The sequence below is a fragment of the Populus nigra genome, chromosome 11 (assembly GCF_951802175.1).
Source record: "Populus nigra chromosome 11, ddPopNigr1.1, whole genome shotgun sequence".
In the NCBI taxonomy this organism is placed as follows: Eukaryota; Viridiplantae; Streptophyta; class Magnoliopsida; order Malpighiales; family Salicaceae; genus Populus; species Populus nigra.
Genome location: NC_084862.1, coordinates 12,943,058 through 12,969,978, shown reverse-complemented (window position 1 = coordinate 12,969,978; position 26,921 = coordinate 12,943,058). Strand labels below are relative to the sequence as shown.

Sequence of the window (26,921 nt, the reverse complement as noted above, 5' to 3'; positions counted from 1 at the left end):
TACTCCTTTTTTGGCTAGTTTTTCTTCCCCTAAGAGTCCTTGCATGCTTGAGTATAAATTCATTTACAATGACAGAATCCTGCAATTTCAAAGAAAGAGTCAATGGGAGGGAAATAAATGCACCAATTCTAGGTAGTGCCATAAGCTGACAAAACTTTCTAACAACTAGCAAAGTTAAACCAAAGAAATCGGCAAAAGCTATCTCTCAGTGATCTCGACAGATGCATCTTGATTCCTTTGGCCCTCACCAAACCTTCCTTTTCTAAACCATGCAGCAAATAGCACCAACCACATATACTGTCGACAGTAAAAGCAAGTGTATTCTACAACTATAATAAGTTATGACACTTGCAAGAAATGTAGAGAAAAGTCAGACATATTAGCACAGATACCCTTCCAGCCCCTCTCCCATGGCTAATAGTGATTCAAAATCCAAGCCTCTGAATGAAGAATCAAGAATAATCGCCGAGTATAGAGAGTGTTGGCGGAACCATGCCATCTTGACTGGTGGCCATGCTGTTGATGGCTGTGGAGAGTTCACTCCAAATGGAGATCAAGGGACTAAAGAAGCTTTCATCTGTGAAGCTTGTGGTTGCCATAGAAACTTTCATAGAAAACAGGTGATCATGAGGAATGGTACCATTCTTCTTGATACTCATCATTCACCTCCTCCTCCATATGGACTATATGGAGCTCCATACACCTCTGTCAGCGATGAAGAGTCCCTGTATAATGGAAGCAGCTCTGAGAAGAAAATGAAGGCAAGAAAAAGGCCTAAGAGAGGCACCTCAATGCGCAACAAGAAATGAGGTGAGGCCATTTTCTTCACCCACCACAATAAATTAGACTTCTCTGGTCAGCTTCAAAGGTCGTAATGTTACCCCACATATTGGAAGGTCATAAGTCTCTCTAATGAAGACTTCACTATAATTTCGTTAAATAATCATGCATTTGCCAAAAGAGGAGACAGCTCCACCATAAATTACAGTAAATAATGAAGAGATGTTGAGCAGCTTGTATGGAATTCTTGTTTTGTTTGGGATCATTAGTTACAAATCCCACATGCCTAGCGGTTTAACTCCATGACTTGTTTATCTAAAACTTTGCTCGAACCAGATTTCTTGTTTAATTATTTTTTTTTAATTAAAACAACATAATCATTTTTTCTATCAAAACAATTTTATTTTAATAAAATAACAAAAATGACATTGTTTTAATTTTATAATGAAAAAAAATCTCAAATGACATCATTTTAATAAATAAAAAAAAAGTTGTGGGCAGCGATCGTATTATTAAGAAAGCACGTGAGACGCTTTTCAAAAGCCAAATCTGATCATCTGTTGTATAATTAGATGTATAATCATGCCCTCTTCAACATCGAGCAGCACATATGAGCATATAATTATTGAATTACCACTGGTGATTGATTAATTGTATTTTTTTTTTCTCTCTTGACAACTAAAATGCATAATTATCATTTCTTTATTTGTTATTTGTTTGGATTGACATTGTTGTTGGTGTTATTATTATTATTATTACATCCTTCTGAAGAAATATATCAAGTTCAATTCACTTGGATTTAGCAAGGTCTATAATGGCTGTTAAATTTAATTTACTTGGATGTGGTCCAAAACATTTAAAATATTCTCTATATATTTAATATTTTTTATATTAAAGAAAATTGATATTGATTTGCTGGAAAACAAGGTGATTATACTTCTATGAATGTATGTGTAGAGAGAGAGAGTGAGAGAGATCTATGAGAGAGGCGGCCAACCATTACACAAGTGAGGCTGGCTGCTAGCGAGTACCATCATTGACCTGCGTGTAACAATCCTATATCAAGATTGATGCTTGTTCATCAAGTACCAACGTCCTCCACATGGGAAGAATCGGCGAAAACCCTAATGGAGAAGCGTGCAGAAAATGCTAAGAACTTGCTATAATTGTGTTGCTAAAACGGTGATAGATGCTTTTCATCAGACAAGCAAGTTTTTAATTACAATGACAGAAAAAAGCTAATCTTGATGCTGAAATGTAAGCAGCGTGTAGTTGCTCCAACTCTACCAAGAACCTACCACAGGAATCTAAATTGCGCATTGGAAATAGACTCGGGAACATCCAGTGAAACGATGGAAGAACATACAAGAACATTTATTAACATATTTTGAAAGGATTAGTGTTGGAAATTAGTGGAACTACTTTCTTGACTATAACTGCCTCCACAACAATTCCTACATCAAAAAGGATCGAATGAGCTGAGATTTAAACAGGCTCATTCCCTCCAATTTATCTACAACCATCTCAAATCCCTGTTTCTCTGTACCCTCAAAGAACAAAAAGGGGCCAAAAAGATGAGCTAGAATGTGCCTGCCAATATTATCTACCAAAACAAATGAATTTGAACTTACAGCTGCTTCCCTTTACAATCAAAACAAATTACACTAGATATATGGCGTATATGAAAAAAACAAAAAAAAAAACAAGGGATGATGATTTTACCGTGCTGCCTTACCCTCCCGATTCAGATCTTCCCAACTTATCTCCTGGGCACATTCCCCGCAGACGGTAGTGCACCCAGCTTTTGTGCCCTGACTTCTTAGGGTTAGCAAATGAGAGAGATTAGTGCATTTCCGCTGCACCACACGACTCCTTAAAATGCTCTTGGATGGTGCTACTTTGGAAGCCTCAGATGCAGGAGGGGCCATGCTTGGCAAAGGTATGCTGCTAGTGTCTAGGGCAGAAGATGCCCCGTTTGACATTTGTGGCTTTCGCTCAAATGTAGAGTCATCAAGGGAAACTCGCTGCACTTCTTCCCATTCTAATGATCTCTTGTATACTTCCCAAGCCATGTCTTGCTCCTCCTTTGTTAGTTTTTCCTCTTCATTCTCTTGCAAAAGGGTCTCATGTTCATGGTAATCAAAAATCCACCTAAAGACAAGGAAGAACATCAGAAGCTAAGCTTTTATGAAGTGAAATAAATACATGAAAGAAAGTACCAATAGGCAGTCGGCGTTATTACTGTATTGAGTGATTCAAAAACCTACTCCAACTGCTGGAAGAAAGTTTAATTCAGTCTATGACATGTTTTAAAATAAAAGATTGTGGCTCAGAAATCAGTTATGAATATACTCTCAATCAGATATTCCTACGTCCCAACCTTGTTCCAAATGACAGGGTTGAATGTAAGCATCCAAAATGGACTGAAGCTAAGAAACTATTTTTCTTTTCTAGCAAAAGTAAAAAACACTACCTCTGACGGTGCTTGTCAAGCAAGCTTTCCATTAACTTATCAGATGAGCAGCTTCCATGAGAACAAGGAATGTTCTCTTTCAAAGAATTTACGGTTTGGCAGGTAACATTCCTGGTATCTGCATGTCTGTATTCTTGGCCAATGTCATTTAGTGTGTCAGATTTCTCATCATCACCAAATTCAAAAAGATGCAACATTTCTTCTCTGGACATGGTCCTATATACTTGTTGTCTATCCACCACCCTTGCAGCAAGTCCTTCCTTCGTGACCTGATTAAATCATTCTCTTCATTAAAAGTACTCAGAATACAGGCTAATTTAATGCTACAAGTAGTAATTCTATCACCTGACGCTTATAGATTTTTTCCTCCATGGTTCCATGTGCCATTAATCTGTAAGCAAACACTGGCTTAGTCTGGCCATACCTGAAAAATGGTAATTTTAGGTTCAATCATGACAAAAGAGGGCATGTTTCAGTTGAATGAAAACAATAGATGGAACCCACCTCCAAGCCCGATATATGGCCTGAAGATCATATGTCGGATTCCAAGAACCATCAACAATAATCACCCGGTTAGCAGCATAGAGATTAATCCCGAGAGAACCAGCCCTAGTAGAAATCAAAGTACATTTGACCCGCTTATTCTCGGGATCATTGAACCTCTCAACCAACCTTTGCCTTTCAGAGCTCTCTGTTCTTCCATCTAGCCTGTTGGGTACAGGAGAGGAAGTAAACTATTATTCTCTTATTGCAATTATGAAGACATATGAAGTCCATATAAAGAACTTCAAATCTATATCATGAAAAAGCAGAGAAACCGTGAGTAAAAGCAATTCACAGCTGTATATGCGCACCTATACCAGTCCTTTCCTTTTCTCCAGAATTTTTCCTTTTTCCCATGTCGAGTTAATCTTGAAAGATAAAGCTCTATAAGATCTAAAGTGGGTATGCTCTGGCTAAAAACCAATGTCTTATCACCCCCATTAGAAGACATGACTAAAATGTCAAGCAGCAATACCATTTTGCCACTATAATCAATCACTTTATAATTATTTTCATGCAGAAGATCATTCCACCAATCCTGGAAAGGAAAAAAAAACAAAGGAAAACATTTATTAAATCAACAAGAGGGAGAGAATTCAGCAATTTCAGAAAACTTGAGTAAAGAATAGTGATTGATTGGTGTTTGTTTATGCTCACACCTTTTGAAAAAATCCATCATCACTTTTCCCTTGAACGAAATCATTTTGATTCCTTGACTTCTCTGCAAGCACAAAAGGCAATAAAATAGACACATCACCACACATGGAGAACTTAGGTGGATCTGGTTGTAGAAGAATGATATCCATGAATTCTAAACACAAGCATGAACTGCTAAGCAATATGATATAATTGTGAAATAGAGTACCTCCAACAATTGTATTGTAATCTACATTTTCATCACTAGAGCAGTCATCTGCAAGAACATTCTCAACATTGTCCTCACGGCCAATGTAATCTCTACCTTTCCTCAATTGCAATATTCCAGGATGGTTCCATATCTACAATGAACAATGAAAAGCTCATTAAAACAAGAGAACAAAAGGATAAATTAATTTAAACATGCATCATTGAAAGCTGATTCAGCCAGCCTTTTTAACATTGGCTACAATATCTTAATTGCAAATAAGATTGAGAATTGGAATTAACATAATGACAGCATTCCATCTTGCTCAGTAAGATTTGCCTAAGATATATGGAACCCACTCCATTCCTTCAACAATTTAGTGAACAATTAAGGATAACATCAATAAAATTGGAACAAACTCCCTTATTCTCTGTAACTAGACTCTCAGAGAAACTGTAGTAACCATTTCAGATGTTTGCTTCCACTTGATATTGTAAAAAAAATGGCTAGAAGCCACAACATATCACCTACCAAAGTCATCTAAAATTGAGGCCACAGAAAATTGAAAATACAAACAAATATAAAGACACAAGGTGCCAGATACTAGCAATCCAATTACAAATATATTTTGTTGCAGGAATCATTAGATAATTTTTTCCAAGTTGAAGAACCAACTATGCATGAAATCTTTCACAAATCAAAATGAACTCACAACAACCATATATACAATATTTTACTCCCATCACAACGAATCCTATTCACTTAAACCTTCCACAAACTCTGTGGCACAAATAATCTGTTGTACCCTGTAGTTTTCTAAATGCTCACTGCAACTTCTACACAGTGCTACCCAATTCATGAAATCACTCACATTTTTCGTTTCAGAATGAACGATCCAGAACATAGTGAATCACATACTAGATCGTGCTGTTGATCAGCATTGTATGATTTGGCGATCCATTTTTCATAGAAAATCTTACATGTGAGAAACTAACCTGCATCTTTGTCTATTTTTGTAGAAAATGTAAAAGCATGGATATATAGAGGGTTCATGATGTGCAGTGATTTAAGATCTTCAAGGAAATACAGTTACGCCCACCAACCAGATTCACTAGATGTTACAGGGTTCAGGAACGTAATCTGCAGATCTGTGCCTTTATGATACGTACGGGGTAGTTATTATGGTAATTTGTGGTTAGTAGTAGGCAATTAGTTGTTATACTTTGACCAATTACAGTATTAAATATACTTGTCTTAAGAAAACTCTTCCTCAATTAGTTTTTTTCCCTAAAAACAATAAATTATTATAATTATTTTATTTTATTCTTTTGGAAAAGATTCTGACCTTAAATAAAATTGAAAAATGCAAAGACAAGTTGCTAGTAAATAAAATATAGAAGTAACTGATACCAAAAAGAAAAGGATTTAATATTGATGCGCTGAAGGAATGAATAGGTTTTTAGCTGATTTTTACACAATTTGCAATCCCACTATCTCTACCCCTTACCCTTCTATTCTTTGTCTTCTAATGTACAAAATTAAAAAAATACTCTTTATCTTTTCAAAGACTCTAACCCAATGCTTAGGAAAAGAAGAAAAATTTCATCCTATTCTGCTCTCTCCTTTATTCTCAAATTTGTTCAAATTCATGGAAATGGGGGTGAGAAGGCAGTATAGGAGAATTATTTTTTCTTTTTTTCTAGCACTGGGTTGGAGTCCCTTTGAGAAGATAAGGAGTCTGTTTTGAATTTTGTACATTAGAAGAAAGAGAACTGAAGGGGATGGGGAAATTGTAGAGATAGTGGGATCAAGGATGTGTATAAAAACAGCAAAAAATCCTAATCCTTTCCAGGGGCAGTGATATAATATCCTTTTTTGGTGTCATTACTCCTATATTTTATTTGCTTGTAACTTGTTTACTCATTTTCCAACTTTTAATAGAGGCCCAAATCATTCCAACAAAAGTAAAAGAATATCCTATTGTTTTAAGGAAAAAAAAGAACTAATTAAGGAAGAGTTTTTCTAAAGTCATGTAAATTTAACTAGGTAATGATCAAAATATAACCAATGGCCTGCTACTAACCACAAATCAGTGTACTAAATACCCCCTAAATATCGTGAATTCACATGTGTGCAAATGTAATTCCCAAACCCTGTACCACGACCCAAATGTCCCATGAATTTGGTAACAAAACCTACAGTAAAATGATCATATTCTTTCCTAGTAGTTGACACAAGTTTGCACATTAAAATTGAGAAAAAGTTATAGCCAATTTTGGTTTTCTAAGTTTTCTTTCATAATGCCAAACTATTTACTATGTCAACTTTAGCAATATTCTTCAACAAAAATAGTCAGGGAGGAAACCTCGGTAATTTGGTTTTGACTGCATGAAAGAAAACTGTGAAATAAGGGACATATAACTTTAAAGTTTAAGCAATTGAATGTCCAGATAAACCAAATCAATTTTACAAGACTTTAAGACAAGGGTATTACTTTTAAGTTGTATTGATGGGTGTTACATATACATACACATGGTCATGTTTCACATTGTACTACCAAAATGGGTAAATGGAGCATAAAAGACATGATATCATGTGTAAGTGTGTGCCCATCTATCATAAAGGAAGAGCTTACTACAAGCATGACGGACATAATAACCAACAACAAACCTGAGCCAATGCCTGGTAACCAGCAAAAAAGCTCTTCCTCATCTTTTCATTCGAAACCCTGCCATTTGTGAACCCATGCACATCAAGGAATCTCTTGTACAATTTCCTCTGTAATGGAGAAAGCTTTACAGCCACTACAAATACAGTTTTAGGTGGCAGGTCTTTCTTCACCACGCTCATGTCCATTCTTTGAACAAACCCTTTCAATTGTTCATAGAGAATATGAGATCTCTGGTTCATAATCTTTACATCATCAACCATTGAATTAGTATGTTGTCCATTTTCTATAGGATTTTGGAAACTGCAAGCATGAGAACACCTAATTAAGATGTACGGGAGCTGGTGAAAAGGAGAAAGCAGCCAGAAAAATGTCAGATATAAAGTTTACCGATTCCTGAACTCGTGGCTGCTGCCAAGAAAACCTTCTCTTACAAAATCAACCATCTGTTTCGGATAATAAATCCTATAAGAAGCATACCCTTGAATAGAAAATCAGAATCTTTAATCATCTTGACCAACTTACACAATAATACTCCATTAGATTGTTCTGAAGAGGTGATCCAGTTAATGCTATCCTTCTCTGGCATTTCACGAGTTTCAGTGCTTGGGTTGTATCAGCCCTGGTATTCTTGATTATATGAGCTTCATCACAAACAAGTATATCAGGTCCATCCTGATATTAGAAAAGCAATTTTCATCAATGCAATGTTTAAATGTGCATATCAAGATCAATGATTGGTCTTGAGTGATTCAAAGCACAGACTGAGTGGAAGGTTAAGACACAAATTACCTGCAAGGCATTACAAATTTCTCTAGCCAATTTTGGTTCCTTCACATTCTTTCCAAGGGTTAAGTTACGAAAGGCAGAGTAGCCAATCAAGAATACACCACCTTTAGCTCTCCACTTTGCAAGCAATTCCGCTCTTCTCTCCCTAATGCCAGAAACCCCAACAGTAAATTAAAAAGGTTCAGAATGGAAGATCCAAACAGAAAGAGAGAGAGAAAGAGGGGGGGTGAGGGAGTGGGGTGGACTTATTATCTAATCTTATACTGGATATAATGACACTGCCTTGACTAAACCTTTCTATGTAAAATATTCAAGATATTCTGTCGGATACCTAAACTATCAATAGTTCACAAGAGTCAGACCTAGACTAATTAGATGTCAGTCTTTCCATTTTCGTATCTTTACCAACAAAAGAAACACCAAAATGACTCCCCCCCCCCCCCCCAATTGCGCTCAAACTCTAAGAAAATAAAACAGATCTCGATATGTTAAACCTTATAAGACAAGTGTAAAAATTAAAGTGAGCTCACAGATTAGAACACGGGTAAAGAATACATGACATTGCCTGATCAGTTGGTGGATGCAGTAAAAATATTAGCAATCTTAGCAATCTTAGCTTTTCTTTTTATATTTGGACATCAGGTACATTTGCTATTCTTTTAGTAAAATACCCAAAACTCATTGACAATAATTTCCACAATATTTTCAAGGGATAAATGCTGAATTGTTGTTATCATTAACAATTCATATAAAAGAACTTGCAATCTAGCTTAGTTAAGAGCATATATTCAGATAATACTACACTTGAAACTTCACAAATAAAATTAATTTGACAATTTCCTTTGTCATTCGGTCAAAAGAAAGAAAGGGGAAAGTTATGTAATAAAACCTCGACACATCCTCCAGCATGAAAACACGGAGTGGTTTTACTTCTGAAGGTGTCCACTTCATGAACTCCTTGCGCCAGTTATGCAGCACATTCACAGGAGTCACAATGAGCACTGTTCTCAAACCCAGATCAACACTTCTCATGGCAGTGTACAGAAAAGCTATGACCTGTAGATGCAATTCATTAAATCTAGCTAACTATCCAACCAAATTAAACAACTATAATGCTATGCTGCACCATTAAATTATGGCATGGCGGTCAGCATTCAAGGGTTCCTGCTATTACTAGCACTGCCACTAAAACTACAAACATTAAACTGATTGTTCACCATGCTATAATTAAGTACATAATTATATAATTTAGAATATTTGGAGTTAACATTTAATTGTGGACATCAGGGGTAGAGAGAATAACTTATCTAGAAGGTTGAAATAAATTGGCAAAAACTCACCAGTTAACACTTCATCAGATTTAGTGGCAAACATTCTCAAGACCACTCACATTATATCCCCTCATATATTACCCATGGGAAGTGGATTCAAAAGAGGAACCGAACAGAGTACCTGAAAAGTTTTACCAAGGCCCATCATATGCGCTAAAATGCAACCAAGACCTTTATCACCAGACCTTGCTTTTCCAATTGACTGTATAATATTTTCCCACAAAAATCTTATCCCTGCCACCTGCAATCTCAAATCAACTTGGGTAAGCAATAAAAAGAAACATTTATAATAAAATAGAAATAAGAACGAAAAATCAGTATCAGTGAAGAGCTGTAACATTTGATAAGGAAGCATATCAAATGGACCCCCATTCAGGCCCTCGCTTCCTACACTTTAAATGCCCATATTTAATGCCTGCTGATGTAAAATGTGCTGAAATCTTAATTGCTGGAACAATAAGAAAGCAAGTTGAGAACCAAATATTAATTTTGAGCGAGGTGGTGGGTTAAGAACCCCAAAGGGTAGTGCACTAAGTTTTCAAACACTGTAGTTACAGTTTGGATACAAGAAACAGAATGACGCAACCAACTAATGAGACCACTAGACTAAGTATGGAAACCTACATAAGGATAGAATGAAACCTGATGGGCTTTCAATTTAGACGAAATGCTTGGAGGAATCCTCACAGCTTCTTCACCTTTTTCCCTCACGACATTCACAATATAACCTGTTGTGGCATCACCAAGCACTTCAACACTAGCACCTTCAGTTAAGTTTCCACTGCAGCTTGCAGGATTGATCATCTTGGATTTGTCAGAAAACTGTACTTTCAGGGATTTCAAGCGTTCTTGACGTTCCTGCATAAGATCACAACACAATGCATAATCAGTACTGACATACCTGATTTAACCAAATCAATTATTAAAAAATAACAAAAAAAAGAGCACCTTTTCAATAGCAATTTTTCTCTTGGTCTCTTCTCCTAATTCAGCATCATCAATGATCCTTCTGATCTTCTTTTTCTTCTTTCTCTTAGATCTGATACAAAGTAGCATAATTTGAGAGTTATGTTTGGGATACAATCTCATAACATAAAACTACAGACAAAAGTCTGTCTCATAAGGAACAACAGTATACCTGATTGTAACACCACCATCTGTATCTGAGGACTCTGAATCACTGTCAGAGCTCGTAATCATTGTATCGCCAGACCCCACGGCTTTCTCTAATTGTAATGTAAGCATTTGTAGCAGACTTGGAGAGCAACAACAACATTGCCAACCAGAAGCTGGAACCTTAGGCAAGTACTCTTCACCAATGTTCCGTTTTATACAAGCAGTGCAGAATAATGTTCTGCATGACTTACAACTTACCAATTCAATGTTCCGTCCACACCATCCACAGTAACACCCAGAACAGTCAGGATCCTGCAACAAGTTAAGCTCAGGAATGGAATTGTGGAAAATATAATAGGATAAAAAGCATTTTTTTTAAAACAATAAGTTAGTAATCTTTCACTTTTTGCAAACTCCATGATCCTAGCAAGATGTAACAGTCTGCAGGGAGAAATTCAAAGATTTAAAAATGTTTCAGACTCCAAGCAATCAGAGTTCTAATTTGTTGTTTTTGTTACGCATGCTAAAAGAAAGAGAGACAACTGGTTGGATTTGTCATAGCCAATTGTAAGAACCAGCACTCTTATAATCATCAGACTTCTATGGCTTGTAAAAATGGAGGTAAATGTTCTTGTTACATCTTGAGTTTTTATTAGCTACTGACTAGGGATAACAGTAACACTGATAATTCCATAAAGGTTAAAATTATCGCGCTTCCATTATTCTCTGATGAAATGTAAAACTATTTTACATTTCATCAATATATCACATCATAATTGCAACAAAAGAGAGAATCTTTCTAAGGTTGTTTAACTAAAACAAGAATCCTAGCAAGCTGATCCACTCATTAGAATTATTGTGATGGCTGACCAGAAAACCACCTAGTTATGACAATAATCTTAGGTAACTGCTTACATGCGTATCTATGAAGCGTGATACTTTAGCATTTTATAACTTATTTGAAGCAACTTGGTTAAATGCACAGGCAAAAATTAATGTTCATACCTTCGCATGCATCTTTTCCTCCATTAAGAATTTACAGTCTTTGCAAACTATTACTTTCAAAAGTGGATGTGAGTGCGCTTCAACAGCCACTTTATCACAGGCAGTGCAAAGAAACTTCTCATTTGAACCCTGTGAAGGATTGCAATCAGTTGTAGGGTCCCCAGTGTTCTCTTGCAAAGTTGATTGATCCTCAACTTTAATGTTGTGTACTGATTTATCCTCCAGAATGTCCGCTTCATCATCACTGTCTATGATAACAGTCCGAATCTTCTTATCATTGATGCTTCGATCCTCACTCTCATTTGGACGCTTCGACCTTCTAGGTTCAGTGGCATCAGGCAGCGCAGACTCTGGGAAAACTGAATTGCTCTTACCTGTAGAATGTTCCATTACAAGGTCTACAGAAAGCTTGTCTTTCTTCAAATCTTGGCATGTGACTTCATTGTAATCGTCATCCAGAGGCAGTGACTCATCCATGTTCCTTCCCATTTCCTGGATGACTGAGCTAACACCCTAATTCAAGAAGAGTTCAAGAAAAAGGAACATGACCAGTCCATTTCAAGAGAACATATAGTTTTACACTAATTACTAGGAATTCAATATTGAAGGATTGCCTTGAGATTATATGCTCTGTAGCATCCCCATCAAAAAAAAAAAAAAAAGAACAGTTGAACTATTGAAGACATAATAGCTGAAGCATACACTACACAATGAATTAAATTTCCTACACCTAATTCAAACTATAATAGTTTAATTAGAAACAGTTGGACTTTAAAAACATGACAGAATCAGCATATGCAATCAATTGAGTTTCCAAGACCTAGTTTAATATGGAACAATTTCAGACTCAGAACAACCAAAATTTTATAGCCTTCCGCTATTATGAGATCATGTCAAGAGTCCCAACATTCACCACCAGAAGAAAGAATTCATGGCTTAGATAACAGGAAATGGCAAACGAAGAGAACAATGAGTGGAAGTCTCACCTGTTTACATCTCTTACGCTGTCTCCTCTGTTTCAAATGAAGTTGAAGTTTCTGATCAATCTTTGCATCATCTTCCTCTTTGACCTTTCAATGTACAAAAACAAGAACCTTTCAATGTACAAGTACAAGAAATATACAATTTAAATATCAATGGAGCATACAATCAAAGAAGCTTGACAATCACTATAATCTACCGGACACAAATTGCAAGATGAAATACCAATACATTTCTAGAAACAAGAAAATTATATTAACTGACTGAAAAGATAAGCAAAAGCATGTTGGACAAAAGTCATCCTCCAAGAGATGAAAGCAAAAGGAATATCATAGAAGGCCAGCCCAATCCCACTGAACCTCAGCTAAGAAAACTCCCATGAAACAACAGAAGCATGACATCACAATGAAGCTAGGAAAATTATCATACAATAATCCCAAGGTACCACGAAGGTTTGGATTTTCTGGATTAAGAAATAAAAATTACAATCACAAAGTTCCAAATATCAAAAAAAATCTCAATCACTAACAAAAAAAATTCAAGGAATCCCTAAAGCACCAGTAGAAACACTGCTGCTTGACCACCAATGGGAATGAGAATCAATAGGAACTTTAATTGTAAGAATCCAGAGACAATCAGATCACCTCATTGGAGCAAAGATAGTTTAAGGAAAGCAGCATTTTGACCCATCTGATTATTGATGGATTAAGTTCTTCAATGGCTGTGCTAGTTATTCTAATGAACTAGCTAATCATTTTAGTACTAGCCTTGTTAACAGGAATAAGGCTCCAAAAAGCAAGTAATTCAATGTCCAGAATCTTAATCTTAAATTTTCAGGAAAGTAAAATCATAATATTCAACATAAATATATTGACCAACCTTTCTATAACTTTTTCTCTGTTCCTCTGAAAGAACAAGTTCCTTTTCATTTGCCACGGCCTCTGCAACAAATGGATCAATGGAATCCTCATCAATATCTTCAATCTCCTCAACCTGACAAAAAGAAAATCTCAAAACCATTGGAAGATTCAATAAAAAAGAACATTGTCGAGTTGGAACTTTAGAATAATGGTGACAAAAGGAACTGCAACAGAGAGACCAAAACCACATAACATATGTCCAACCAATCCTGACAGTAATTGTCAGTCAATTAGAAACTTAAAAAAGCCATAGTCTATTACTAAACTCAGCTAAAAACATTTTCCCATGAATGGGTTAGCGGATACGCTTCTTCAAACCCGATTCAATGTTTAGATTGCTTTGCTTTGAATTACAAGGGCAGAAAAACAGAATTGGAAATGAAAACCCCATTTAAAAAAAAGACAAGTCCTGAAAGTACAGAAGGTTTATACTATGCATGAAGACAAAACATAATGAACCAATAGATCAGATCAACCAGAATCAGATAAAAACATTTTGCACTTGTCACCCAGTAATATTTTGAATCAATTTTCATTTCAAATGATACAACATCAAGCTGCTGAAGGGTTGAAAAATGCTTAAAACAGAAGGCATTAAGCAGATATGTCATAATGTGGCTAATTATACACTTAAATTTAATTTGTCACCTCATTGACTCCGGGAAATTTAAGTCCCATAAGTGCAGCTTCCTGGGGAGTATTGGCCAGGTAAACAGAAGCCCAATGCTTACTACCAAATGAAGCAACATCCTCCCCACTGCTAGTTGAGAATAGTTTCTTCATAGAGACCCAATCTACTTCTCCATTTTCTACAATAGCCTCACTTCCATCCATGGAAAGTTTTTTCTGCAGAAATCCACTTGCACCCTCCTCCAATAATTTACCATGACGTCTAAGCCCAGAAAGTATATCATTTAAATGGATTTCAAACCTTGCACAATTCACCTTGCTGAAAAATGAAAACCTTACCGTCTAGCAGGCCTATGGATTTGAAGATATTTCTCAGCATCAGCAACTGAATCAATAGTTTCCTTGGTCACCTGAGATCCCACCCAGTGTGCCCTCCTTTTCCAAGCTTCAGTGCAGCAACCATTAGGAGCCTGACTTTCGATCCACTTATAAAGGCTTGGTAGCTCAATACCAGATCCATCAAGTTGTTCCTGTTAGGCAAAGCATGTGAATTAGGGTAAGTGAAAGGAAATATAACATGACAACTTCATTTCCTATAGGCAATGATCAAAGATGGTCACTTCACAAAAATAAAAAATAAAAAGAAAATGGCTCAGTCCATGCTAGCAACCATGTTACCTTAACAGTTACAGTCACCATAAACATTGAGACTAAATCATAATACTTCCTTAACAATCCAAAATCTAACAGTTCCATAATATGTGAATTCTGAAGAATTGCTCATACTTCATGGATTAATGGATCAGTTAGATTTAATGATTGTGATCTAGTAGCTCTTCTACAGCTGGAATCGTTAAAAAAGGAATGTAGTCAACAACCACACTCCAAACCATTCAAAACAATTCTGAGAATCCACACTCCAGAATCGACAGATAAGAGTCTTAAGATTCTACCACTTCACTTTCCTTTGCAAAATCGACTGCAAATGATTCAGTCAATCCAACTCCATAAGAATACAATATATGATGTTGCATCTCTGGCTAGCTTAATATGGAACACCCCTTTCAAAATCAAAGAGTTTAAATCTGATTTCTTGGAACAGGCCCTAGTTATATCCTAATAAGGCCTACACCGAGTTTTTTACGATCCTTTAATATGTCTTTTGGTCAAGTATTTAACTATCTACTTCCCAAGATTCTAATCCTAATGATGCTTCAAAACTGCTTTAAATACAGGGTGTGCAGGGGTTGAGCTGTCTCCATGTCTATGTAAAAGCCCTAAAACAGCTGATTTCAGAATTCAAGTGCGTTTGAAGACATCTGGAAGCTGCTTTCTGATCTGTAGTTACTTTCTTCAAACTATTTATACATCTTTGGTCCTCCTTCATTCTAACACTCCTAAAACAGCACTTCTTGGTAAATGTGCAATCACAATTAATTTGCAAGCCCTACAACCCTATATATACTATTCTTAAAACGATTCTGTCTCACATCGCATCACATCACAAAACAAGAGACTCAGACCTGCTTGCTGCTAACTACAATGCTCAGTTGTTCCATTTCAGTCAGTCTGTTTGACAAATTGATAGCTTGTATGCATGAACTCAAAACCATGGAAAAATGGTAAAAAGCATGAGTTGAACGATGCCCATGCAGCCACTAGCCAAATTGAATATGCTAGAATCATATAAACAACAGTAGCAGCAATATCCTGATGCAAGAAGTTCAAAATAGAATAGAAGCAACAACAAGAGAATGCATTTAAGTCCCTCCTGTGTAAACTTCATATACAATGGAATTGCATCGTGGATATTGAAGGGCAAGACAACAGCAAAAAAAATACAGCAATGGCTCATGAATCAAAGAAGCTTTTTGCTGCGAAAATGACATGGGAGATGTATCAAATTTGGACCTTGCCTGGTTAATGTCTCAAGATACATGCACTGTATTTCAGGAAAAAAAAGGATGTGTACACTGTAAAATGCATTAAGAACAGAAGAATTTACTCAAACTGAGGAAAGAAGCAGACCAACAAATGGTAGCTCTCAGTCTCAAGCTCATCAAGCACATTTTCCCACTCTTCCCTGAAAGTTGCCATCTCATCTTCAACGGCCGCCTCCAGCTATAGACATGGATAAGAAAGAAAAGCATAAATGATAGGCAAGGTTGATATAATGAGAAATCCAAAAAAAGTTAAAAAGCAGCACAAGAAACTAACATCATCACCCTGAAGACTTTGTGCCAACTCCTCTCTCACATCACTCTCAACTTTTGCAAGAGACTCTTTTTCCAGTGCTTCTTGACCCTCTGCAGCCTAAAGTAAGTTTCAGTGAATCTTTTCAAATAATAGGAAAGAAAAAAAAGAAGCAGAATGCTGAGATTAAGCCAAAAAAAGATACCTTGCTCTCAACTTCCAAGAACTCGGCAACCAATTCCTCTATTTCTTGATCAGTCAAAGGCACCTGCACAATGAAAGTAAAAATGGAACTGTTTGCTCTACAAGATTGACAAGTTTTAAACTTAAACAAAGTTTAAAATGATCTCTTATTGTGGACATAATTCACCTATAACTTTCACATGGTACCACATCCTACCATGGAAAACAACTATTGTTACTCTCGCTGGTCCTATTGTTAACCTAAAACCGTTTGTTCCTCTTCTTTCTGCCCTTTTATCAAGCATGTCTCTTTAAGCTTTCACTTGATGAAATATTCATTAACTCAAGATTGGTCATTGGAAAATCCGCATCAAACCAGGTTCTTATTTCACAAGTTTAAACTGCTGGGTTCAAAGCTATAATACCAATATCCAAAAATAATAACATTCACATAAAAAAAATAGTATACTTACCTATCAACAACGGTGATAAATAACACTTAACAGTAACAAGAAGAAAACATAAAGCAACGAAAAAAACCTGAATACGGGTCCCATCATCTTGTCCAGATGTAGAAGGCTCATCATTCTCATAATCATCAATAAATGAATCACTTGAAGCACTGTCAATGTCCTCAACTTCCTCATTTTTTTCCTCCATTTTTACTCACATTGGCTATCAATATAGCCCCTCCAATAAAAAAAATGGAAAAAGGAATTAGCTTTATGTGGAACTCAAGCAAAACCCAGGAACAGAAACAGCAACAAATCTTAAAAGAAACAAAAACCAGAGAGGAATCGTGCTTATAATGCCGATTATTCCTTCAAAATTTCAAATTTAATGTATTACTACAAAACCCAGTAATGTTCGTTGTTTTTTCAATAAAAAATAAGAATTTTTAATTCGAAACTGAATCGAAATCGATGAATAACAAAAACACAACAGAATTTTTGCAGGAAAGTAATTTACTTTAGAGAATTAGCCTCGAGGATTGAATGTGACTTCTGATGTACGGAGAAGAGGATTTGGGGCTTTTAATTAATTGGTAATGTGTTTGAGTAGGGTTTTTATGATTTTGAATTTTGGTGTGGGGTTGTTTTGAATTTAACTTAATTATAATCTATGTTTTAAGGTACAAATGGTTCGTAATGTTTAAGAAGAACAAAAGTTGTCCTTGTTCTTTTATTATTTTACAAAGTAGTCCCCAATTACATCGTAATCACAGAATCATCCATTAATGTAAAAGCATGAAATATATGCTTTTGCAAGGGACGTCGTGCAGGACCTTGCAAACAAACAGACCCTTAATATTAAATTCATAAAAATTAAGGCTAGCAAATGCATTTTAAAAAAATAATAGAAACCAACGACTTGAATTATAACCTCATTTAGGTTTCCTAAGTTAATTTTATTTTTATTAGATGATAAAGAAATAGAAAATAATAGCAAGTAGATAAAATTTTATTAAAAAAATTATTGTACCTTGAAAAAACACTCTAAAAGTATAAAATTGAATAAAAATAACAAAAAAAATAACCTGAAATAGCGAGATATACATGTAACTTGGGTAATAAAGGGTGATTCAACCTGAGTTAACATACAAAACTCATAGTCTAAGTCATAAGATCATGATAGTCCGAAAGAAAAATGATTGAAGAAAACCACAAAGCTAATTTTTATAAAAAAAATAATTTCAAACCATGAAATCAGGAAAATAAAAAAAAGATGTTGATTCGCATTAATGTTTTAAATTTGTGACCTGAGTCATTAAACCAAAAGTACTATATATGAAAAAAATTATGAAACTCAATTCCCAGCAAATCAAACGTTAAAAGATAAAATTGAAAAAAATATATTTAAAAAGATATAATAAAAAAGTATGATAATTAAAAAGTTAAAATCAAAACAAAAAATAAATTTGAGGACAACCGAGTATTTTTTATTAGAAGATTAAATAACTTTAACTTAAGAAAAAAATCAAAATAATGAGGACCAAATTAAAAAAAAATAATGCATCATAAACTTCGATTGAATGGTAAAATTAAAACTTTTACAAAATGACCACAAAAAAAAAACTAGAAACCAAAACAATAAGCACTGAATTGAAAAAAACAAATATATGACAAATTGAAACTAAAAGACTAAATTGAAAACAACTAAAACTTATATAAAAGGTTAAAATCAAAAATGAAAAAATAAAAAAATAAAAACTAAAATTAAAATACCAAAAACAAAAGTAACAAATTTATTTTTTTTTAATGGGAGGAGAGAGAAAATAAAAGAAAAAAAAATAGTTTACTAGTAACAAATCATCCTGCTATCTACACATGTTGCACCAGGAGGGGAAGGATGCAGGGTGCTTTGAGCAACACAAAGGAATGGTGAATTTGGTTACCAAGAAGCTCCGTATGCACCATCCAAAAAATATAGACACCTTCCATGAGCCAACACGTGGAAAGCACGCACTATCAACCTTTTTTAGTTAAAAAATCAATAAATCAACATGGAAAGACCATCTTACACTCTATGTTTCTAGAATTTAAAAAAAAAAAAAAACCAAATGAAAAGATTAGAAGTCCCTCATTCTTTCTTCATTCCAAGTGTAAAGATGGCTCTTCATCTTATTTTAAAAAATGTTAAAAGAGATAAATATCCTTGGTTAACAAATTAATTTTTTTTTAACTTGGGAATAATTAAGTTATTTAATTATTTAAAAATATAAAAAGGATGTATATACCCCTATACAATTATTAAATTACTAATAAGTTGTGTGAAAATATAAAATTACCCCTAAACTTAAAGCATCTCATTTTTTTTCTTGGAAAGGCAAAACCATCGTTTAGCTATTATAGTGAATAGTAATTTATGTGTGCATAGTGTTTTCCCCTCTCATTTTAGCTTGTTTTTTCAATGAGATCTAATAATTAAAGTTTCAAGTATTAAGTAATAATCTAAAATACATGGGGCATCCATAATTGAATGATACAGATGCATCATTTTCCTTCTAAAATAAAAAAAAATTATAAATGTTGAGATTCACAATAAAATGCTTCATATAAAAATGTTAGAGATTCATGATTACAGACCCATATAAAAAACTCATTAGGTTTTCAACTAAGATGTTATGATCTAGTAGGGTATAGAAAAAAAAAAAAACTTACCAGCTACCATAAGTCTAGATTTTTGGTAGCAATTGACAAGTTATTTATATAACATTATAGGGATGACACTATTTTTTTTACACAAGGTTAAATAAACTAAAAGAGAATTAAAAAAAATTAAAAAGACTTAATGTTTTACTATACAAAGACAAATATCATAATAGATTGCTAAAGTGAAATCATTGTTTTGCTCTTCCCATCAAAAAATTGTTACACTAGCTATTAGAGATAAAATAATCATTTCACAAGACCAGTGATCATAATTAAATTGATTGGAGGATTTAGATATTTTTTATATTTTAGCACAATAAAACTATTATATTACCTTGAAAGCAAGATTTTAATAATTAGAGTTCTAGGTTATTTTTGTATTTTTACTTTCTAAAATAGAATAAAATTACTACTATACCCCTTCAATGCTAAATTTCTTTAACTGGAGTATATGAGTTTTTTGTCTTTTCAGCATGAATTTTTTAGTTATTATCAAGTTTATTAAGATGTGCCTTAATAATTTAATAAATATAATTTTTATTTTAAAAAAATATTAAAACGTGCATTGCACTCGTTAGTGTGTGGGAGGTGCAAATGATCTTAAAGAGATGCATGTGGAGTCGTACAACGACTAAACCCTGGCTTACTAGGAAATATTGGAATATTTTCGGTGGATGCCTAAATGGTGCATGTTGTCACCAAACCTCTTGTTTGGCATCGGTAGCCTTCTTTCTCCTTTCTTTTTTCTTTCATCTTTAATTTTTGTGTACGAACCTTAAGTTTTTCAAAGCAGCCATTCAATTTATTTTTCAATTAAATATGATCTCTGTTTTTTAATTACTATTTGTTTTTATTTGAAATAATTTATAAAATTAGATTTTTTTTTCAATTTCATCATCTTTTAATTTTTTCATCAATGATATTTGTTTTCATTCTTTTAATTTTAATTTTTTAATTGTTTTCTTGATTTATTTTATTTTTCAAATTGCATTCCTCTTTATTTTATTTCATTTCATTTTTATACCAGATTTGGTCATTATCTTTTGATTGCTATTTTTTTTTTGTTTGTTAATTTTGGATGATTTGAATTTTTTTCATGATTTTTTTTGAGTTTATGTACCTTCAATTGGATAATCCAATCTCATGACTTATATTACAAGTTTTGAAAATTAACCTAATTTAACTTCATTTTTTTATGTTTTTTTTTAAATTGATTTTTTTTATTTTTTTAATCATTTGACATTAGGTTTTGGACCTTTAACTTCATGATTTTTATTGTTTTTTTTTATATGAGGTTATCTCGACTTATATTTCGGGTCGCGAGTTAACTTTTTTTTTTTCTTATTTCATCTTTTATCATTTAGTTTGATTGAGAGTTGACTTCCATCATTTTATTTAATTTATTTTGTATAGAGTTATCCCGACCTCATAATTGGTCTGCGAGTTTGGCGTGTGAACTAGAATAAGGTTTTTGTGTTCTTTTTTAAAATTAATTTTTTTTAATTTGTCCTTTAACATTTGATTTGCTATAATTAAACTTGAGATTTTTTTTTATTTTTCCTTTATGAAATTATTTATTTTTTCATTAATTTTTATTTTGTTATTAAATAAAATCATTAAAATTTTTATAAAAATATTTAAAGAATATCTTATATTTGTAAGCATTCATTCTTTTCTATAGTCATTGTAACTTTTTTTTGTTGTTATTTATTTGTCTATATGCTAATTGCAACAGACAGCTACTTTATGACATTAATTCCTGCAATTTACACATTATATATTGGAGGACAGAAATTTACGTCGTGGCTCAAACCATCGAATTCTTGAGAAGATTGCTGAAGAATTGCTCGAATTTGAGATCTTAACTGGCAAGGTAAAAGCTGTTACACTAAAACCATTTAAGCTGCTCTACCTTGAAGACACCTTGTTCAGTCTCCAGTTATCAGGCATTTAAATCTGTTTTACGCTTCCTGAGCAGCTTTGGAAAAACTGGTAAATGCTACTTTTGAAGCATTTATACCAGGCTTCCATTTTTGCTAATTTTTTCTCTGATAATTTTTCAAACCATTCTGATAAATAATGGATTGTATTATCTCAACAAAACTTTGGTATTTTACTGCTTAACAGTGTAGGTTTTGGTGATTTCACTTGAGCCTATTAATATAAAAGTTGATTCTGTTTGTTGTTATCGCTGTAGTATTAATGTTAATTATGATAAAACTTCATTTTCTTTCAGGGTTTAGAGAGAATGTTTGAAGATAATGGTGACATGCGAGAGAAAGAGCCCTTTTATCTTACCAGAGCTAATTATACAAAGGTAGGTTTCAATCTTCTTTCTGTCTCCCCCGTAACCTCCCTTGAGGGGAGGGGGACAGGAGGATTGCAAATGTTGCTTTCTGTAAGAATTTGTGACCAAACTTATTTACTTCGCGGATGATCTGTTTTCCTGGAAATTTGTTGAGCAGTATTATTATGCTTTAGCAGTTACTCTTGATCAATCAAAAGATATCTCTGGCAAAATCTCACATTAGGCAGCATGAGTTGGAAGGAAAAACAATGAACTTGCTGTCCTTGAATCACTGACCGAAAGAAACTGTTTTTTCTTTCCCTCATCTCTTTTTTTTTCAACATTAGAGTTGCACCAAATGATTTTCCTAATTGTCTGTGATTCAACTTCCTGCCTTCATTTGTGTGTATATGGACTAGTCTTGGCTCTGTTCTGTCCTTGATCTTTTGGCTCTGTTCTGTCCTTGATCTTTTTCAGCCATTGTCTAGCACCTTTCTAGATCAGGAAATAGAGCAGGACCTGCTCTTTTAGATGTACCTACCTAGGATGAAGGGAACGTGTGGTAGTGCTACTGAGACGAAGGCCGATTCTATAACCAACTTAGTTTGCTTGTTCATGTATGAAATGTAGGTTTCTGTTCTTATTAATAGCTTAATTTAGCAGTCTTTTTGACCAATGAAATGTCATGAAATTAGCTGTACAGGAAGGAGCTAGGCTTGAGAAGAGGCCCCATTTTTTTTCCTTCTCAACTTTAGTGATCTCAATCTTTTAGGTTGGAGGACATTGTGGCTCCTCTCTTTCCTTGGATTGTAATTCTGATTTTTCAGCAACAAAAGGGCAACATGTTTGAAGGCTTTCTGGTGCAAATAACAAGGACTGCAGAATAAGCTTATGATGGGATTTTCATTCTTGACTTGTACACTGGAATGGACCTAGTTCTTAAGTAGAAGCTTAGTTCATATCAATTTGCAGTGCAGTTTGACATCTGCTTAATTTATTCCTTGAAAGACTAAATGAAAGTATGAGCATTTATATAGTTTATATCTGCAACTAGACTCAATGGAAAAAATTTTGTAGTGAGAGTCAAAAGATTTACATAAAAGGAAAAAAGAAAGAGAGAAAGAAAAGAGGTGCACAAGAACAGCAGCCTGGGGAAATTCCTCCTACAGAAGGCCTATTACAGGTGAGTTGCTAAAGATTGGCCTCTCTTTGCTAGGATTTTGCACCCCATTGTGACAAATGCTTTTCCTTCGAGGCTTTGCCTCTCCAAGCATTGTTATGACATCCCTCATAGATGGTCTGTCCTTAGGCAGCTTTGCGGTGCAGAGAATCGCAATGCGGAGAACAAGAAGCATCTCTTCCTGCACATCTTTGCAATGTCCAGCTATGCTGTGGTCTAGTGCTTCTTCTAAAGCTCTGTTGTTTCTGATCTTTCTTCGAACCCATTCAACAATATCAACGGACTCACCAAATGCAGGGTCTAATGGCATTTTTCCTGTCAGTAGCTCCAAAAGCACAACCCCAAAACTATATATGTCACTCTTCTCACCAACCTTCAGAGTGTATCCATATTCTGTCACGAGAAATAAGAACATCAGTAGCAGTCTAGATTATCAACATGCAATTTGAGAGTTTTTCCAACTCTTGGTCTTGCAACCTTTGTAAAGTAGCATGTGAATGGATGGATATGAGATGATTTGTATAGCAAGCTACTTTGATGAAAGAACAACCTATCCATAATTTATGGTTCATGCACTGATATAGAACAATCTATCTGATTAATAGACAAGCAACTTACCAGGTGCAATATATCCATAAGAACCAGCCACCATTGATACTGTCTCATTCTTATAACTCATCATCCTGGCCAAGCCGAAATCTGCTATCCTTGCCTCGAGGTTTGAATCAAGCAGTATGTTGTTGGACTTGATATCGCGGTGGATGACTGGTGGGTGACAATCATGGTGGAGGTAGTTCAGCCCCTGTGCAACTCCAACTGCTACGTTGTACCGCGAGACCCAGTCCACCAACAAATTTCCAGCTTCTTTACCGTGTAAAGCTGTTCCAAGGTTTCCATTAGGCATGTACTCATAAACCATCAGCACATCTGTTTCATTATGAATATACCCTAAAAGCCGAACAATGTTTCTATGCCGAAGCCTCCCTAAGAGATTCACTTCTCTGAATAGATCATCACCGTTCTCAATGTCTCTTTCTGTTCTCCAAAGCTTCTTCACTGCTACAGTCGCATGTGGCCGGTAAGCCTCAGCCTTGTACACAATGCCAGTCCCTCCCATGCCGATGATATTTGATTCCATAATGCAAGCTATAATATCACTACTAGTGAAACTGATTCGCTGGAAAGCTATTAATGTCCAAGGCCATTCCTTGTTGCTATTGTTAAACCAATCATAAAAGAAACTGTTGTACAAATACCATCTTTTATATATCAATCTCCCAGTAAAAAATGCGATTCCAAGAGATAAGATGATGGAGATTCCGACGATGAATCCAATAATAACGTGCTTGACGCGCAAATTCTGCTGTTGGTTTGATGCAGAAGAAGCAGGAGAGCAGGGTGGAAGTATGCCACCACAAAGACCAGCATTGCCAACAAGATCATTAGGATTTATGGTCGTCAACATTCCGGTGGAGGGAACCGGACCCTCAAGCTTATTGAATGATAAGTTTAACGTTTCTAAGGCTGGTGAGTTCCCAAAGTTCTCCGGGATCCGACCGACCAGAGAATTGTTGGACAGGTCAAGAATGGCCAATGTTGGCATTGTTGAGATTGCTTTTGGGATCTCCCCAGTAAATTGATTGTTTTGCAAGTTTAGATTCACCAGCTTTTCACATGAAGCAATGCTCTCTGGGATTTTTCCAGATAAATGGTTGCTTGAAAGGTCAAGAAGTGTAAGTGATGGGCAATCTTGGAATTGGTCTGGGATTTGTCCTTCCAAGTTGTTGTTGGAGGCCATGAATATCTGAAGGCTAGGAATGGATAAAATGCTATATGGGAGAGATGATTGAAGGTGGTTTCCAGAGACATCAATGAACGAAAGTGATGTAGACAAACCAATGTCATCTGGTATTTGGCCAGTTAGATTGTTGTTAGCTAATTCCAGCCTTTGAAGCATTGGAAGACTTCCAAGACCAACTGGAATTGTCCCAGAAATAAGATTATTTTGGACGCGAACACGGACTAATGACTCACAGGTTGAGAGGCTCATAGGGATTGGGCCAGAGAAGGAATTGTTGAAGAGGATGAGTTTAGTGAGATTGCCAGAATGACACAAACCTGGTGGAATCTCACCTGACAATGAATTTGATGACACATCTAACCATTGCAAGGGGGAGTTCTGTCCAAGATTCTCAGGCAAAAGACCTGTCAGAAAATTCTTCCATAGCTCAAGCACCTCCAGTTTGGTTAGCTCACCAAGCTTGGTAGGAATTGTACCCTTCAGTTGATTGCGCATCAAATTCAGGAGCTGCAAATTCTTCAGTTCTGCTAACTCCACTGGGATCTCTCCTGAAATCTGATTGTCAGAAAGATCCAGGAACACTAGCGACGTTGCATCACCAAGTTCTGGTGGAATCTTTCCTGTGAAATTGTTCTTGTACAGATAAACTGTTGTAAGTTGCTTTAGCCTACCCAACTCAGCTGGAATCTGACCACTGAGGCTGCCAACTGCGAGGTCAAGATACCGAAGATTGGTGAGGTTCCCAATCTCTTCTGGGATTTCACCTTCGAACTCATTGTACCCAAGAATGATGGTCTCTAGAGAAGCAAGTTGGCCTATCTCTCTTGGAATCCTTCCAGTCAGATTATTACCAGAAAGGCCAAGAAACTTCAATTTCTGCAGATTCTTGAAAGAACCAGGAATTGAGCCTTCAAAGAAGCTCCCTCGAAAATCTAAGCTTTCGAGAGATGTTGCATTTCCAAGATCTTCAGGAAGATAACCTGAGAAGTTGTTGCTGGATGCATTTACTGAAGTCAAGCCTGAGGCCATTCCAAGACCAGTGGGGAAGCTGCCAACGAAGTTGTTCTGACTTACATCAATGGTCTTCAATGATGTAAGAGTTCGTAGTTCTCTTGGCAATGAAGAATCAAACCCATTACAAGAGAAGTTGAGAAAAGAAAGACTATGCAAATCTTGAATATGATCCGATATATTGCCAGTGAGATTCATATTGGAAAGGTCAAGCCTCTCCACAAACCCTTTGGAGTTGCACCATATTCCAGTCCAGTTACAATGGGGTGACTGATTCTCAGATGCATTTCTTGGCATTCTCCAACCCTCAAGTTGATTTGAAGGATCAACCAGGCTAGATCTGATTAACAACAAAGTTGACAATTCTTCATACTGTTGTACACTCTGAACTCCCTCAACAAAAACAAGAGAAAGACCAAAACAACAGAAGAAGAACAGCAAAAGGGTTTGCATCTTCTTGTTCTTTCGAGTTTGTTTCCTTCTAGTTGTGTGGCATTTCTGGCTCTGAGGAACAGACAAAGAGGGTGGCAAGAGGATGTTATACGAGAGAAGAAGAAGTTAACTAGCTCGCATGCTATAATTAATGAACATTGAGCATTAGTTTAATGTGTTACGTGGGTTCTTGGGATCTGAACCAGCTAATTATCTGTACTTAATGACTGTAAAGGCTTGGAATTATTGGAAATCCACCAGACACCAAAACATGGAAATGATTATTCTCTGATACTTAATTATATTATTGATTGATCTCATGGTCAACTCAACAACTCAACTGGTAATAATCTAGTAATGATGATTTATTTTTTGTTATTCCATTCCTGTGGACATTTAGCTGAAACTGAATCTGTACTTTATCTTCTGTTAATCCCAGGATGATATATTACAAGTATGATTGTTACAGTTGATTATTGGTTTAACAAAAAAAAAAAAAAAAAACAGAAGAAGAAGGTTATTGAGTTAACTCATGGGTCGCCCAACGGGTCAATCAATCCGAATCAATCATTTATTTTATTAAAACAATATTGTTTTATTTT

The 26,921-nt window shown here is 35.2% G+C and overlaps 3 protein-coding genes across 4 annotated transcripts; 1 reads left to right on the top strand and 2 right to left on the bottom strand.

Annotated features, from left to right (window-relative positions):
• The first annotated feature begins 157 nt into the window (after positions 1 to 157).
• Positions 158 to 1,113, top strand: LOC133668600 (zinc-finger homeodomain protein 2-like). The gene has a single exon (XM_062088553.1). The coding sequence runs from the start codon at positions 411 to 413 to the stop codon at positions 807 to 809; it is 399 nt and encodes a 132-aa protein (XP_061944537.1). The 5' UTR covers positions 158 to 410; the 3' UTR covers positions 810 to 1,113.
• Positions 1,114 to 2,125: 1,012 nt separating this feature from the next.
• On the bottom strand, positions 2,126 to 17,546 carry LOC133668456 (protein CHROMATIN REMODELING 20-like). 2 transcript variants are annotated; one of them, XM_062088318.1, is made up of 26 exons: positions 17,426 to 17,546; positions 16,997 to 17,146; positions 16,479 to 16,541; positions 16,298 to 16,393; positions 16,109 to 16,201; positions 14,420 to 14,610; positions 14,099 to 14,342; positions 13,410 to 13,523; positions 12,536 to 12,619; positions 11,550 to 12,062; positions 10,567 to 10,856; positions 10,377 to 10,467; positions 10,071 to 10,286; positions 9,550 to 9,669; positions 8,987 to 9,153; positions 8,101 to 8,242; positions 7,834 to 7,983; positions 7,699 to 7,754; positions 7,311 to 7,611; positions 4,662 to 4,794; positions 4,456 to 4,517; positions 4,108 to 4,334; positions 3,758 to 3,961; positions 3,599 to 3,677; positions 3,254 to 3,522; positions 2,126 to 2,931 (listed from the first exon to the last, which is right to left on the bottom strand). In XM_062088318.1, the coding sequence occupies exons 2-26, from the start codon at positions 17,114 to 17,116 to the stop codon at positions 2,499 to 2,501; spliced, it is 4,458 nt and encodes a 1,485-aa protein (XP_061944302.1). In that variant the 5' UTR covers positions 17,117 to 17,146; positions 17,426 to 17,546; the 3' UTR covers positions 2,126 to 2,498. The 2 variants fall into 2 exon arrangements, with proteins under 2 accessions (XP_061944302.1, XP_061944303.1); XM_062088319.1 differs by lacking the exon at positions 2,126 to 2,931 and having other exon boundaries at positions 3,385 to 3,522; positions 3,599 to 3,667.
• A 5,405-nt stretch (positions 17,547 to 22,951) lies between these two features.
• Positions 22,952 to 26,505, bottom strand: LOC133667943 (leucine-rich repeat receptor-like protein kinase PXL1). The gene is made up of 2 exons (XM_062087658.1): positions 23,694 to 26,505; positions 22,952 to 23,468 (listed from the first exon to the last, which is right to left on the bottom strand). Exons 1-2 carry the CDS (start codon positions 26,338 to 26,340, stop codon positions 23,059 to 23,061), a joined length of 3,057 nt encoding a protein of 1,018 aa, XP_061943642.1. The 5' UTR covers positions 26,341 to 26,505; the 3' UTR covers positions 22,952 to 23,058.
• Positions 26,506 to 26,921: the final 416 nt, after the last annotated feature.

Bases quoted from the DNA above. Each gene is read 5' to 3' on its own strand.
- LOC133668600 (XM_062088553.1), top strand. From the start codon at position 411: ATGGCTAATAGTGATTCAAAATCCAAGCCTCTGAATGAAGAATCAAGA.
- LOC133667943 (XM_062087658.1), bottom strand. From the start codon at position 26,340: ATGCAAACCCTTTTGCTGTTCTTCTTCTGTTGTTTTGGTCTTTCTCTT. The intron at 23,469-23,693 runs GTAAGTTGCTTG...TTCTCGTGACAG, and splicing joins TTATGGATATATTGCACCTG to AATATGGATACACTCTGAAG.
- LOC133668456 (XM_062088318.1), bottom strand. From the start codon at position 17,116: ATGGAGGAAAAAAATGAGGAAGTTGAGGACATTGACAGTGCTTCAAGT. The intron at 4,518-4,661 runs GTACTCTATTTC...TTGTGCTTGCAG, and splicing joins TTACAATACAATTGTTGGAG to AGAAGTCAAGGAATCAAAAT. The intron at 2,932-3,253 runs GTAGTGTTTTTT...CCTTGTCTTTAG, and splicing joins CTTGACAAGCACCGTCAGAG to GTGGATTTTTGATTACCATG.